The 14,505-nt window shown below is 37.5% G+C and overlaps 1 protein-coding gene across 1 annotated transcript in view; it reads left to right on the top strand.

Moving 5' to 3' along the window:
* Positions 1-14,505, top strand: part of LOC150088157 (protein bicaudal C homolog 1-like) — a 392,222-nt gene that overhangs the window by 134,458 nt on the left and 243,259 nt on the right. Inside the window, exons 6-7 of the mRNA XM_090370592.1 lie at positions 4,700-4,753; positions 13,119-13,358. Coding sequence (XP_090226718.1) covers positions 4,700-4,753; positions 13,119-13,358 — 294 coding nt within the window. The remainder of the gene's footprint in view (positions 1-4,699; positions 4,754-13,118; positions 13,359-14,505) is intronic.

The following is a 14,505-nucleotide window of genomic DNA, read 5'->3' as shown; positions in this document are numbered from 1 at the left end:
CCGGAATTCCAGAAAATTAAGAATATCGCTGAATCGCAACCCATCAACTTTCGCACCTCTCTAATCTTACCATATAACCAACCTCTTCAGTATTTGGAACTTCTACAAGCCATTAGAAAAACACACAACAGTGCAGCAGGGCCCGATGGAATATATTACATCATGTTACAGCACCTTGATGACAAACAATTGCAGTTGCTGCTGTTATTTTATAATCGAATATTTCTGGAAAACATCTATCCTACGTCTTGGCACCATGCCACAGTTTTGGCCTTTTTGAAACCAGTAAAGATCCCTCCAGTCCTTTGAGTTACTGGCCAATTTCCATTTCCAGTTGCCTTGGTAAAATCCTTGAGAAAATGATCTACAGACTATTCGTTTGGATAATTGAAGGCCAAAATCTAATGAGTAATAAATAGTCAACACAGCTTTCGCCAAAACAGGTCTGCCTTAGATCTCATGATCAAGGCCAAGTCCACAATTCACAATACCTTTGTGAGAAATGAACACCTTGTTATGGTCTCCATCGACATAGAGAAAGCATTTGATACTACCTGGCGTCACAGCATTCTTAGAAACCTGCATGCCCCTGGTCTACGAGGCAACCTGCCTATATTCATTAAGAAATTTTTGTGGAGTCATTCTTATCAAGTATGATATTTTAACTCCCTTTCTACGACATTCTTGCAGGGTCTGTACTCAGTGCAACTCTTTTTGCCTTTAGAATTGACTCCATTACTAAAGAACTTCCAAATACTGTTGAGGCTTACCTTTATGCTGATGATCCCTCTCTTATTTGCCACTCTCAGAACATGAGATCTATTGAACGTCAATTGCAGATATCACTAAATAAAATACAAAAGTGGGCAGTGCTCAACGGTTATCGTCTTTCACAACAGAAAACTGTCACTATAAATTTTTGCAGTCAACACAAATTACATACAGATCCGGAACTTCACATGTCAGACTTTACCATTCTGATTGTCAACAACATCAGATTCTTGGGATTAACCCTTGACAAGAAGTTAAACTTCCTTGAACATATTAAATTTGTACGTAATACCTGCCTCAAAAAGATTAACATACTAAGAGCTTTATCCACCCTTTCTTGGGGAGCAGATCGTACCTCGTTGCTTCAACCATATAGAGCATTGATTAGATCCCGTTTGGATTATGGTACTCCAGTCTACGATTCTGCCCGAAAGAGTGTACTACGCTGGTTGGATCCAATACAATACAGTTCATTACGGATTGCACTTGGAACCTTCAGGACATCTCCAACTCACAGTCTATATATTGAAGCTCACGAACCCCCCTCCGCAGGATAATGTTACTACTGAAGTATGCAGCCTAAATAAAAAGTTGCTGTTTACATCCTATTCACCCATACCTCTTTGATCCTCAACTACCTAATCTATACAGAAATAAACCTAATAAAATAAGGCCAGCAGGCTTACGGCTTTTTGAAATAACCCAGAGTTGGAAAGTTCCTCTTCACAATAGTCAACAGGTTCATCCACCTTGGACTCGTCAACTGAATGTTGATGCTTATTTTCTTCGATGGGGTAAAAATCTTCTACCGACTCTCAACCTGAAACAACTCTATGTAGGTAATATTCAGAGCTATGTTGATTTCCTGCCAATATATACCGATGGGTCCAAATTTCAATCAGCTATTGGAGCAGCAGCAACAGTGTTTCCCTCCGCTATTATTTCAGCTTCCCTTCCACCTGAGTATAGCAACTTTTCTGCAGAACTACATGGAATAAAATTTAGCTCTAGAAAATTTGAATCTTTACTCATCTTCAAAATATTTAATTTACACAGACTCTCTCAGCTCAATTAGAGCAATGAAAAATCCATTCTATATGAATCACCCTGTTTAAAACCAAATCAGGAAGTTGCTCTTGAAAACTGAACGTCAACAAGTAGTGAACTTTTGTTGAATTCCATCACATTCAGGGATAAAGGGAAATGAACTGGCAGATATATCGGCAAAAAATCCCTCCACATTAGATTTGACCTCTGCCCATATTCCAGCCTCTGACCATGATATCATCATAAAAGCAGCATGCCTTGAACAGTGGAAAGAGCTGAGAGCTGTGGCACCTAGACTAATAACAAACTTTTCCAGTTGAAACAGGAACCAAATTTTGGCACTCAAGTATCCAACCAACTAGAAATGAAGAAGTGGTACTTGCACAGGCAAGAATAGGACATACTCATCTGACCCACCTCCATCTACTCACAGGTGATGATCCTCTTCAGTGTCCACACTGCTCAGTACATCTAACAATCAAGCATATTCTTGTTGACTGTCCTCAATATCACCAAGGCAGGACATCAGTCCTGCTTTCTCTGAATAAACTGCAAGAACCAATATCGCTAGAGTATATTATTGGTGACAAGGTGAACATTGATGAACATTTTTGTTTTCTGAAAAAAAATTGGAATATATCATCGATTCTGAATAGTTTCTAAAATGAAACTGAAATGCCTTCAATTCTGAATTATTCCCTAACATCTCTATGGACAGGTGCACTATAGCCAGTGTAACTTATGTGCCATTAAACACACACACACACACACACACACACACACACCCTCTGATATCCCAACAATATCTGCCTTGTGTCTTGACTAGCACTTCAAGCTCATCAAATTTATTAACTGTACTCCTAGAATTGGTGTACATGCACCTGTTCCTACTCTTAATTACCCTAACACAGCCCATGTATTTACTTGTTCAACTATGACTCCCAGCAGTCCTGGAAATCTCCATTACTTTGCTTTTCAGGCTGCTGCTCGTTCTAATAGAAGCAATGCAAGAATCAATTTTGCTTCTCCCTGTGGCCACTATTAACCTTTTAGTCTGTGTATCCCCCCCCCCCCCCCAAGCTAGCAGTTTTCCGACCTACCTAACACTGCCTCAATAGCATCAGCAAATATTCTTACATCATTTCTATTTAAGTGTACGCCATACCTGTAGAAGCAGTCTCTCCTGTCATCAAGCACAGACCAGGCTGAAAAAAATTCTACCCCTTGAGCCTTGCACAATCTCTCCAGGGCCAAATTGATCGACAAAGCTCTCATCATATACTCCCTCCTATAGTGTCTGGGCAGAATTGCAGACACTGTCACATTCAACCCTAACTCGCAACTTGTTTTTTCAACATTGATCTGCACTTGTTGAGTAAATCTGTAGATATCTTACTCTTAATACCATTAGTTCCAACGTGTAGAACAATATCACCTTTTGTGCCCTTAAAAGATACCTTCTCTACAACGCCATCAACTTTTGCCCCTGGTAGACATACCCTGGTCCTGTTCCACCTATCCTTGCATAGTATATTTCCTATCTCCCAGACAGAGTCACCAATAAAAACTAGTTCTTTTGGGACCAGTGCATTTTACTTGGGATATCAACTTATTTTGCTTGGGATAAGTCTTGCCTTATCAAGCTGTCAGTAGTAGTATTTCCAAAATATGCCACAATAGCTGAGACATAACCTGTTTCTGAGTCAGCTAAAACAAATACACTAAGACCCCCACTTTGTTGACTTTTGAGAGTTATAAAACTTGAATGAAATTCTACACTTTAAACCAACAGCAGTTTCATCTAATGCAATATTTCTGCCTGGAACAAGATGTTCACAGAATTTTAAAAGATAATCAACAATATTCTTCTCTTTCGATCCCAGATTTTGAATTAATTTTGTTTGCCATTTGTTGGTTGGCAAAGAAACAGCATCAAAAATATCTGCAGAAATATCTTCCTACTAAGAACATTCTTGAAAAACAGGATTTTATATGTCCATTCTTCAGACCAGCATTCTTTTATAGAAGTTTTCTCCTTTAGTCCCGTGTTAATGTTCACATAAAAAATAGCCTTTAGTTCATTTATTTAAACCAGAATCCAATCATAGCATATGGAACAAGTAGGAAATAGCTTATTTGAAAGAGTTTCATTTGTATAGTTATTTGTTTCATTCAAAATTTCTTTGAACAAAGAATTGGTAACAACAGCTGAAAATATTCAAGTTCAGTTTTTGGAATACTTTAATTATTCAAATGAAATGTACAGTAAGAGGAAAATGTTTGAATGAAACATCATTTGCCTTGCTGGTCTCCAGTTTTTCCCACCAGCATTGGTTGACAGTTTGTCATAAATTTCTTCATCACTGCCATTAAAAAATAACATCAATGTCACTATTAGACAATAGTAAATCAAATTCTGCAAATTTCTAAATTTCTTCATCAGAAAGCCTTTACGAATGTTGACACCATGAGTAAACATTTTGTTTCTGGCAGTGAGTAAATACACAGTGAACACTAAAAATGAAGGAAAACTACAGCCACCGGCTCTTAAAAATTGAATTAAACATTCAATTAGTTTGTCATTGTTTATATGAAGTCTAAATAGAGGGCAGTTTAATGATTATACCAGAAGAGTGTGGAAAACAAGTTATGTAATTGGCAAAACAAAAGGGCATGCCTGACCCAACAGTGTATCGGAAGAGAAATTAAGAGTAATTTTATGATGTCGCATGAAATGCACCAATGGACTGCAAAGGGTTAAAATCATTCAAGTAGTTCAGTCTCACCAGAAAACACAGTGTAATAATATTTAAAATGAAATATCAATTATTTGTTTTTATACTTAGCATGAATAAGTATTTTGATTTTCTTTCTGAGACAGGTATCTATAACCGGTGAACCAGCAGGAGCTGAAAAAGCTAGATGTCAAGTCAGGGTAAATATCAGTATTTTTTGGAGAATTAGAGAATTTTGTAGAGGATTAATTAAAATATTAGCTGTTGAAGAATTTTAATAATAAAAATGCTGTGATTTGTTTATGTGAGCTATAAGTACCAGTTTTATCTAATATATTAATTTATATGAGAAACGAATTAAATTTCTTTTCAATAATTTTGTGCTCTTAATACAGCCTAAAATGACTTCAGAATTTGAGACTTTGTCCTCAGAAATTGACATTTCATATTCTGAAAAAATTTCCAAACTGAATTAATTAAACTAGCACTTATTTTAGCTATTTATATATATTAACCATTTTCACTTGAGGTCATAAGAATTTATTTATGACAGTATAGTGGATTCATCATCATCATCAGCCATTTTCAATCCACTGCAGGATGAAGGCCTCTCCAGCAACTTTCCAGTTCCTTCTGTTTTGAGCACTGGCCATCCATTTACTACTCAAAAACTCATGAATTTCATCTATCCATCTCCGCCTTTGTCTTCCAGGTTTTCTTCTAGCTCCTCTTGGGTACCATTCTGTTATTTTCTTAGTCCATCTGTCATCATGTCTTCTAGCTATGTGTCCTGCCCAAGACCATTTTAGTTCTTTAGTTTTGATAAGAATGTCCTTTACTTGAGTTTGCTGCCTAATCCATGTGTTTCTCTTCTTATCTAACAGTCTGATTCCCAATATAATTCGTTCCATTCTTCGCTGTGTAGTTCTTAGCTTCTCTTCCATTCTTTTGGTGAGTGCCCAAGTTTCACTTCCATATGTCATGGTGGGGAGTATACATTGATTCATTATTTTACGTTTCAGACAAACTGGGATATTGCTCTTCAGTATGTGACTATATTTCCTGAATGCTATCCATCCAAAATTTATTCTTCTCTTGACTTCCAGCCATTTATCATTATTACAGCTAATGACTTGTCCCAGATAAGTATATGATGCCACGTTTTCAATTACTGCTCCTTCAATCATTACAACCCTTTCCGTGGCATACTTGTTCATCATTACTTTTGTTTTAGACATATTCATCTTTAGTCCAAAATCCTTACTAACTGTGCATAACTGATTAAGATTTTCCTCTAATTCTTTGGGATCGTGGCTTATGACCACAATGTCATCTGCAAATCGTAAATGGTTTAGGTACTCTCCGTTCACATTGACTCCTTTCTGCAACCAGTCTAATCTTCTGAAAGCTTCCTCAAGGGCAGTAGTAAACAGCTTCGGAGATATTGTGTCTCCTTGTCGAACTCCTTTCTCGATTTTAAATTTGCTACTGTCTTTGTCTAGTCTAATAAAGGAGGTAGCACTCTCGTATATTTTCTTCAAAATCATAATATATGGGGTATCTATGCCTTGTCTTTCCAGTGCCCGAAACATTGCCTTATGCTGTATGGAGTCAAATGCCTTTTCATAATCCACAAATGCCAGGCATAATGGTGTTTTATATTCATTTGCTTTCTCCATTAGCTGTGATATTACGTGAAGGTGATCCATAGTTGAGAATCCTGTCCTAAAGCCAGCTTGCTCTTTCGGTTGATTCTCATCAAGTATTCTTTCTACTCTGTTAGTAATGACCCTTGTGAACAACTTGTAGATATGGGATAACAAGCTAATTGGTCTATAATTTCCAATTTCTGATTTATCTCCTTTCTTATGCAGCAAAACTATGATTGCATTTTTCCACTGCTTAGGCATCACACCTTTTCTAATGCACTTTGTGAAGAGCCTTGCCAGTTTTTGTGTTATGTCTCTTCCTCCCAATTTTAACAACTCTACAGCAACTTCATCTTTCCCCGGGGCTTTCCGATTCTTTATTTTCTTCAATGCATGTTCTACCTCATCAGGAAGAATATCGGGTATGTCTTATGTGTTGCTACTTTGCAATCCATCTTCCCCACTGCTGGTATCATTCCCTCGCTCCTTGTATAATTCTCTATAGTAGTCTTCTGCTATTTGAATTATGCCTTCTCTGCTGTTTATAAGTACACCATCGCTATTCTTCAGTTTCAGTATCATTTGTCTTTCTGTATTACTGCTCATGGCTGCCGATTTCAATTCTTTGTTTTCCCTTAATGCTTGTTCTACTTTTCTTGTGTTAAATCTTCTTATGTCCTCTCTGAGTCTCTTTCTAATGGCTTTATATAACTCAGTATACTCAATTTTCTCCTTGTCAGTGTTTATCTTGCTCTTCGTTTGTCGTCTTCGGTTAATCATGACAAGTGTTTCTCGACTAATTTTTTCTTCTTTGGATTTCTTTTTACCTATAGGTTTCTTGGGCTTTATCACTTTCAGAAAGTTGTAATATTCCTCATCAGTATCTTGGTCCTGAGCTGTCTGCAGAAGCTCAAAATTGTTCTTAAGTTCCAGTACATTCTGCTTTTTCTCCTCTTCTGTTATCTCAAAGACCGTTGTATTATTTACTCGAGTCAGTTTTTTCTTTTCCTTTCCTACATCTATATCAAGTGTACATCTTACCATTCTGTGATCACTTCCAACATTTACCTTATTCAGGACGGTAACATCATTCACAATATATCTTCTGTTAGTGAGGATGAAGTCGATTTCATTAGTTGTTAATCCATTTGGACTCTTCCCTGTCCACTTTCTGTTCACCCTTTTCTTGAAAAAAGTGTTCATTACTGACATTCCTTGAGATTCTGCAAATTCCACAAGTCTTTCACCTCTTTTATTTCTTTCACCAATTCCAAAATTTCCTATAGTTCTTCTTTCTGCGCTGTTTTGCCTTTTTCCAACCTTAGCATTGAAGTCCCCCATAATAATAATGTAGTGGGTTTTCTGCTCATCTAGAAGACTCAATTTCAGTGTACATTTCTTCAATCTCTTCATCATCATGGCTCGATGTTGGTGCATAAATCATTATAATCTTTAGCTTGTACCTCTTAGAAATCTTGAGTATTAGTCTTGTTGACACCCTTGGTGATGTACTTTTGAATTCCAAAATGTTGTTTTTAAAATCTTTATGGACCAGAAACCCAACTCCACCTTCACTCCTTTCACTGTTTCCATTGGTGTACAGCAGATTTCCACTTGATAAACTTATAAGTGATTCATTTCTTCTTCTTGTTTCAGCCAAACCGATGATATTCCAATTCACATTTTCTAATTCCTTTTCCAGCTCTAATATCCTGTCTTCACTGATGAGTGATCGTACGTTATAACAGGCCAAGTTCAATTTCCGTGCATGGCAGCCTGGTCGTACCCAGAGATTCTTAGCACCCTCTGCTTCCACTCTGATCCTCTCGCTGCCGTAAGAGGGAGAGTGAAAGCTGCTGGGGACTGAAGGGCCATTTGTATTGTTGTGCTCTCATTGCTGGAGGGTTTGGTCTTTTCCTCTTCACGCTGACCAGGCGTCTTGAAGAGAACCACTCTACACGTTCATTGCCACCTAAGTGACGTAACAGCTTACCATCGAGAAGGTGTGCATGAGTGGATTTTAGGGAGGCAGGCCAACCGGACTTCTCCTAAATCTTCTGTAATAGAGAGATATTGGATCCATCAGTGTTTTAGGCTGAGTGTCTGATAACACACAGGATACCTGTTCCCCTCTAAGCCACTCTAATAGTGGATTAACTACTTTTTATTCCTTTGTAAAGGCCTCAGTTTGAATCTTAACAGAGGATGAAAAGAATTCTCAGAGTTCCTTTAATTTTGAAGTTGGCCAACCTTGTTGGGGGGGGGATCTGGGTCTTCCTCAGTTAAAAGCACTGAGTTTTTTAGTCTTCATAATATACAAATTAGATCAAGGACACACACAAGGGCATGGAGACATAGTACAGATTAAGGTGTATCATCTTGTAATAGGAACCAACAGTTTATATAGATATATCAGATATATCATGTAACTGATATATAGATATATCAGATATATCATGTAACTGATATATAGATATATCAGATCTATATATCAGTTACATGAAGGAAACTCTCTGAACAATTAACCAGAGAAAAGAAAAAGTCTAAAAGTCTATTTGTAGAAAAGAAAAAGTCTAAAAGTCTACTTGTAGTTTAAATGGCATTCTGGAATTTTCAGACATGAAAACCCCACCAGGATCAATAACTGCAGTATGACTGTGTGGTGGAATAGGTTTGGCTTTGCATTACAAGTAAATAGTATAGTTCTCTTATGAGAAAACTATTAGTACTGAGTCAATTCATAGGTGATAGCCTCATAATTTAGTTTCAGAATATAGGTTTCATTAAATAGATTTTTTTGAAAACATAGGCTATTTTCTATGCATATGCAATTGCAAATACAATTGCATCAGCAACCCTTCCATCTGAATTTGATATCTTTTTAGCTGAATTATTCACAATTAAACTAGCTTAACAAAACCTCTACTCTGGCCATTCCTTAAAATCTGTAATTAACAGATTCCCTGAGCTCAATCAAGGCTTTGCATAATTCCTCAGATAAAGTTCACCCTGTTATAAATGAAATTAGATTAAAATAAGAAGCTAACCATCTTAAGAATACTATGTGTGGAGCCGACCATTACACGCTACTGCATTTGTATCATGCATTAATATGGTCACGTATGGACTACGGGTCTATGGTCTACAGCTGTGCTAGACCAAGTGCCTTACGTTGGCTTGATCCCATACACCACAGTTCTCTTCATCTTGCACTAGGGGCATGCCATACATCGCCAGTCCAGAGTTTATATGCTGAAGCAACTGAAACCTCTTTACATCTATGTAGACAAATGCTTCTGTTAAACTACACAGCAAAAGTCAAAGGGTAACTGGACAACCCTACTCGGAATGGCCTTTCTTGCCCTTTACAGAGCCTACCCAACAACAGGGATATGCCTGCATTCCCTGCTCAGTGATTGGCAAATTGACCTTAGCACGATACAGCCTGCCACTTCGTGTACAGTTCCACCTTGGATGTATCACATACCGCTGTGCGACTGTTCACTCACATCTTTGGGAAAACACACCTTATCCCAACAAAACATACTGCAAATTCATGCCACATTGAGAACCAAGCATGTAGAGTACATGCCAATCTACAAGGATGGATCTAAAACTGACACCCATGTTGGTGGAGCAACAGTATTCCCTAACTTTACCATAGCCAAAAAACTGCCCATTGAATGCATTAGATACACTGCAGAACTCTATTCTATCTCATCATCATCATCAGCCATTTTCAATCCACTGCAGGATGAAGTCCTCTCCAGCAACTTTCCGGTTCCTTCTGTTTTGAGCACTGGCCATCCATTTACTACCCACAAACTCATGAATTTCATCTATCCATCTCCGCCTTTGTTTTCCAGGTTTTCTTCTACCTCCTCTTGGGTACCATTCTGTTATTTTCTTAGTCCATCTGTCATCATGTCTCCGAGCTATGTGTCCTGCCCAAGACCATTTTAGTTCTTTAGTTTTGATAAGAATGTCCTTTACTTGAGGCGCCTCCGTAGCCAGGTGGGAAGGAGCAGCAGTCCGTAGCACATGCTTCTTGATTAGACCGGAGTTCCAGCCCGTCACCACCAAATACGGAGGATGCGGAAAAAGTCAGGGAATGACCACCGCATATTCCCCGAGCAATATGGCCTTAGTTGCCAATGCTTTCAAAAAGCAAAATAACAAACAAAAAAAACAACCTTTACTTGAGTTTGCTGCCTAATCCATGTGTTTCTCTTCTTATCTAACAGTCTGATTCCCAATATAATTCGTTCCATTCTTCGCTGTGTAGTTCTCAGCTTCTCTTCCATTCTTTTGGTGAGTGCCCAAGTTTCATTTCCATAAGTCATGGTGGGGAGTATACATTGGTTCATTATTTTACGTTTCAGACAAACTGGGATATTGCTCTTCAGTATGTGACTATATTTCCTGAATGCTATCCATCCAAAATTTATTCTTCTCTTGACTTCCAGCCATTTATCATTATTACAGCTAATAACTTGTCCCAGATAAGTATATAACTCCACCTTTTCAATTACTGTTCCTTCAATCATCATTTCCCTTTTTGCGGCATACTTGTTCATCATTACTTTTGTTTTAGCCATATTCATCTTTAGTCCAAAATCCTTACTAACTGTGCATAACTCATTAAGATTATCCTCTAATTCTTTGGGATCGTGGCTTATGACCACAATGTCATCTGCAAAAAGTAAATGGTTTAGGTACTCTCCGTTCACGTTGACTCCTTTCTGCGACCAGTCTAATCTTCTGAAAGCTTCCTCAAGGGCAGCAGCAAACAGCTTCGGAGATATTGTGTCTCCTTGTCGAACTCCTTTCTCAATTTTAAATTTCCCACTGTCTTTGTCTAGTCTAATAAAGGATGTAGCACTCTCATATATTTTCTTCAAAATCATAATATATGGGGTATCTATGCCTTGTCTTTCCAGTGCCCAAAACATTTCCTTATGCTGTATGGAGTCAAATGCCTTTTCATAATCCACAAATGCCAGGCATAATGGTGTTTTATATTCATTTGCTTTCTCCATTAGCTGTGATATTACGTGAAGGTGATCCATAGTTGAGAATCCTGTCCTAAAGCCAGCTTGCTCTTTCGGTTGATTCTCATCAAGTATTCTTTCTATGCTATCTACATACCGTTAAATTTCACCTTCTCAACAAATATTTTGCAAAATGCCATCTACACAGACTCAATTAGTGCTATCCAAGCTGTGCAGCAGAATAAAAATTATCACAATCCCTTACTCGTACACATTTGGAACACCATGACCAAGTTAAATAAGAACAAACAATGAGATCCTTAGTCACGTTGGAATTGCTGGAAATGAACATGCTGACCTAGCTGCTAAACTGCTACAGATCCCATAGTGGTATGCTAAAGATCCCTTTAGCATACCACTCTGATTTCAAATTAATTATAAAAATGCAAAGACTTGAGCAATGGCAACACATCTGGCAAAATGAAGTTGGTAACAAGCTGCTCTGTATAAAGAAAGATCTCAGGCCTTGGAAGTAGAGTTTTCTTGAGAACAGACATAAAGTAGTATTAGCTCGACTACAAATAAGTCATAGGTACCTGACATCTCTATCTTCTTGCAGGCATTGATCCACCACGGTGCACAGGGTGCAACATTCAGCTCACTGTCCAGCATGTACTTATTGATTGCCCCAAATACAATACTGATCCACAAGCTATGTTTACCTCATTTTCCATGGCGCCTCCGTAGCCAGGTGGGAAGGAGCAGCAGTGCGTAGCACACGCTTCTTGATTAGACCGCGGTTCGAGCCCGTCACCACCAAATATGGAGCATGCGGAAAGGTCAGGGAATGACCACCGTACAGGAGCAATATGTCCTTAGTTGCTAATGCTCCTAAAAACCAAATAACAACAACAACCTCATTTTCCACAACAAACACCTTTCAGCATTTCTGACCTCCTAGCAGACACACCACTTGTTTGTTTGTTTGTTATTTGGTTTTTAGGAGCATTAGCAACTAAGGCCATATTGCTCCGGGATATGCGGTGGTCATTCCTTGACCTTTCCGCATACTCCGTATTTGGTGGTGACGGGCTCGAACCCCGGTCTAATCAAGAAGCATGTGCTACGCACTGCTGCTCCTTCCCACCTGGCTACGGAGGCGCCCACACCACTTGTAACCAAAAATTTTTGGTTTCCTCAAACATATAAACTGTACAATGCAGTATAAAGTTGAATAACATCCATACAGATATAACTATGTATTTAACGTTACCATAGTTAACGTTAACATAGTGCATTATGGTCTTCGCTGCCCTTGCACCTTAAAGCCTACAAACAAACATAAACCAGAGTTATGGTGCTCATTTACATTCTACGTAATATTGAAGTAAATTTCTCTTATTCTTCTACAAATCTTATTTGAAACATATTGGCCTGTACAAAAGCATATATTTCAACACTCATAGCCTTCTGCTGCTTGCAAATAAATCTACGAACATACACAATTTGGCCAAAAAAAAAAAAAAAATTGTGAACAGTAAGGGGCCTGGCACTGAGTCTTGAAGGATTCCACGTTAGTCCCAAGCACAGTGCCCATATAGCTCATGGGCCTAAGTTGCCTATGCACTATAAAAATTCTAATTAAATCAAAACCGACAGAATAAAAAAAAAAAAAAACTTGATATTAAATTTTTTTTTTTTTACCGGTTGGATAAATAAATTAAAAAATAAAAGTAAATTATAAATATACACTCTTCTTTATTTTTTGCATAGTGCCTGAAATTGAAATAAAAAGTAGTTGTAACTACAAGGGAAAAAATTTAAAATTATGACTATCCTTACATAATATATGTGAATATATATATTATAGTAATATTTGATTATTTATATTAGTTTTGATTTTTCTTTATTTCCCTCTACTTTAGGACTTGCTTCCTCTAGTTTTCACATTTGATCTTCCAGTAACTGGATTTCTGCAGCCAGTACCAGATCCATCATCACCTGATATTCAGTTTATTCAGCATGCTTTTGGTTTCATGGTCTCATTTCGACAGAAGGCTAAAGGAGCTCCAACTACTGTTGTTGTACGAGGCTGTCGTAAACAGCTCTCTGACATGTGCAAAGGTGCCTGGGTATTAATGGAATATCTTACAGGAACTAAAGGGGTAAAAATAATTTGCTATCATTTTATAAATATTTTAAAATTTAAGTATGCTAGAAGACCCAGCCTGCTGAACAGGCAAATTTACCTGTTCAGCAGGCTGGGTCTTCAACTCTTTGCCATGGAACAATCCTTTGTTCAGTGAAAGAGTATTAGAAAAGAATTTTGCTGATAATTCTGAATAATTGTGCTTTCTTATGGTGTGAATAGGCCAAATGCTTTTTTCAGACATAACTGGCAGTTTCACATTTGCTCCATTACACATGCTGTGGTATCTGTGAAAATGGTAAAATACAATGAAAATAATGCAGTTAATTCTTATATGTATAATTTATGCAAATCTCTCTCTCTGTAGAACTTTAAATGCAGTGTTCTTTGCTTTGTTATGGTGTATGGAAAATTTAAGGCCATTGTATGTCCTACACCCTAACAATTCCACACAAGCTGCCCATGCAGAGGCATTTTCACTGGCATCTCTGTATCCACCCACCGTATTGAAACTCTGGCCTTAGACAAATACAAGGTATGGATATAATAGAACTGGCTTTACCCCCCATTCCAGATACCTTACATATAAAAGTCCTGCAATGTACTCCTGTTCGAAATCTTACTGCAGAGTCCAGAAGTAATGCTTGCATTCCATAATGACATTACAATAACACCAATTTTCCATCTCATATTGTGTGGTAACAGTGCAGGTTTACTGTTAGTGAAAAACAGGTAGTTTTATTATTATTATTTTTTAAATCTCACACCTAGCATCAAACTGTTGGAGACACTAAGATGGCTGGTAAACGATTAAATTAGATATAAGCAGACTGTTTGCTAGCAATGATAAATGAACTATCTCTTTCATCAACACAGCTTAAATTTTGAATAAATTTGCCATGGTTCCTTATTCTGCACTGAAACTGATGACACTAATATTTTAGTAAAAGTAAAATATTAGCACCATCAGTTTCAGTGCAGAATAAGGAAAGTAAAAGAAGAAAAATATAAAAATAACTTGTTTCACCAACGAATAAGATGCATTTAAACATTGCAATTAATTTCTGGGCCTCGAGTGCCAAGCAATTCTTGTGTGATTAAAAGTGCACTTTCTCACCTGTGACTGAGTTTTCTTGTTTTCTCTTTACTTATTAAATTTTTCT

The sequence above is a fragment of the Mastigoproctus giganteus genome, chromosome 3 (genome assembly GCF_048544385.1).
Source record: "Mastigoproctus giganteus isolate SK-2022 chromosome 3, ASM4854438v1, whole genome shotgun sequence".
NCBI classification, from domain to species: Eukaryota; Metazoa; Arthropoda; class Arachnida; order Uropygi; family Thelyphonidae; genus Mastigoproctus; species Mastigoproctus giganteus.
This window is presented reverse-complemented; position numbering and strand designations above follow the sequence as displayed.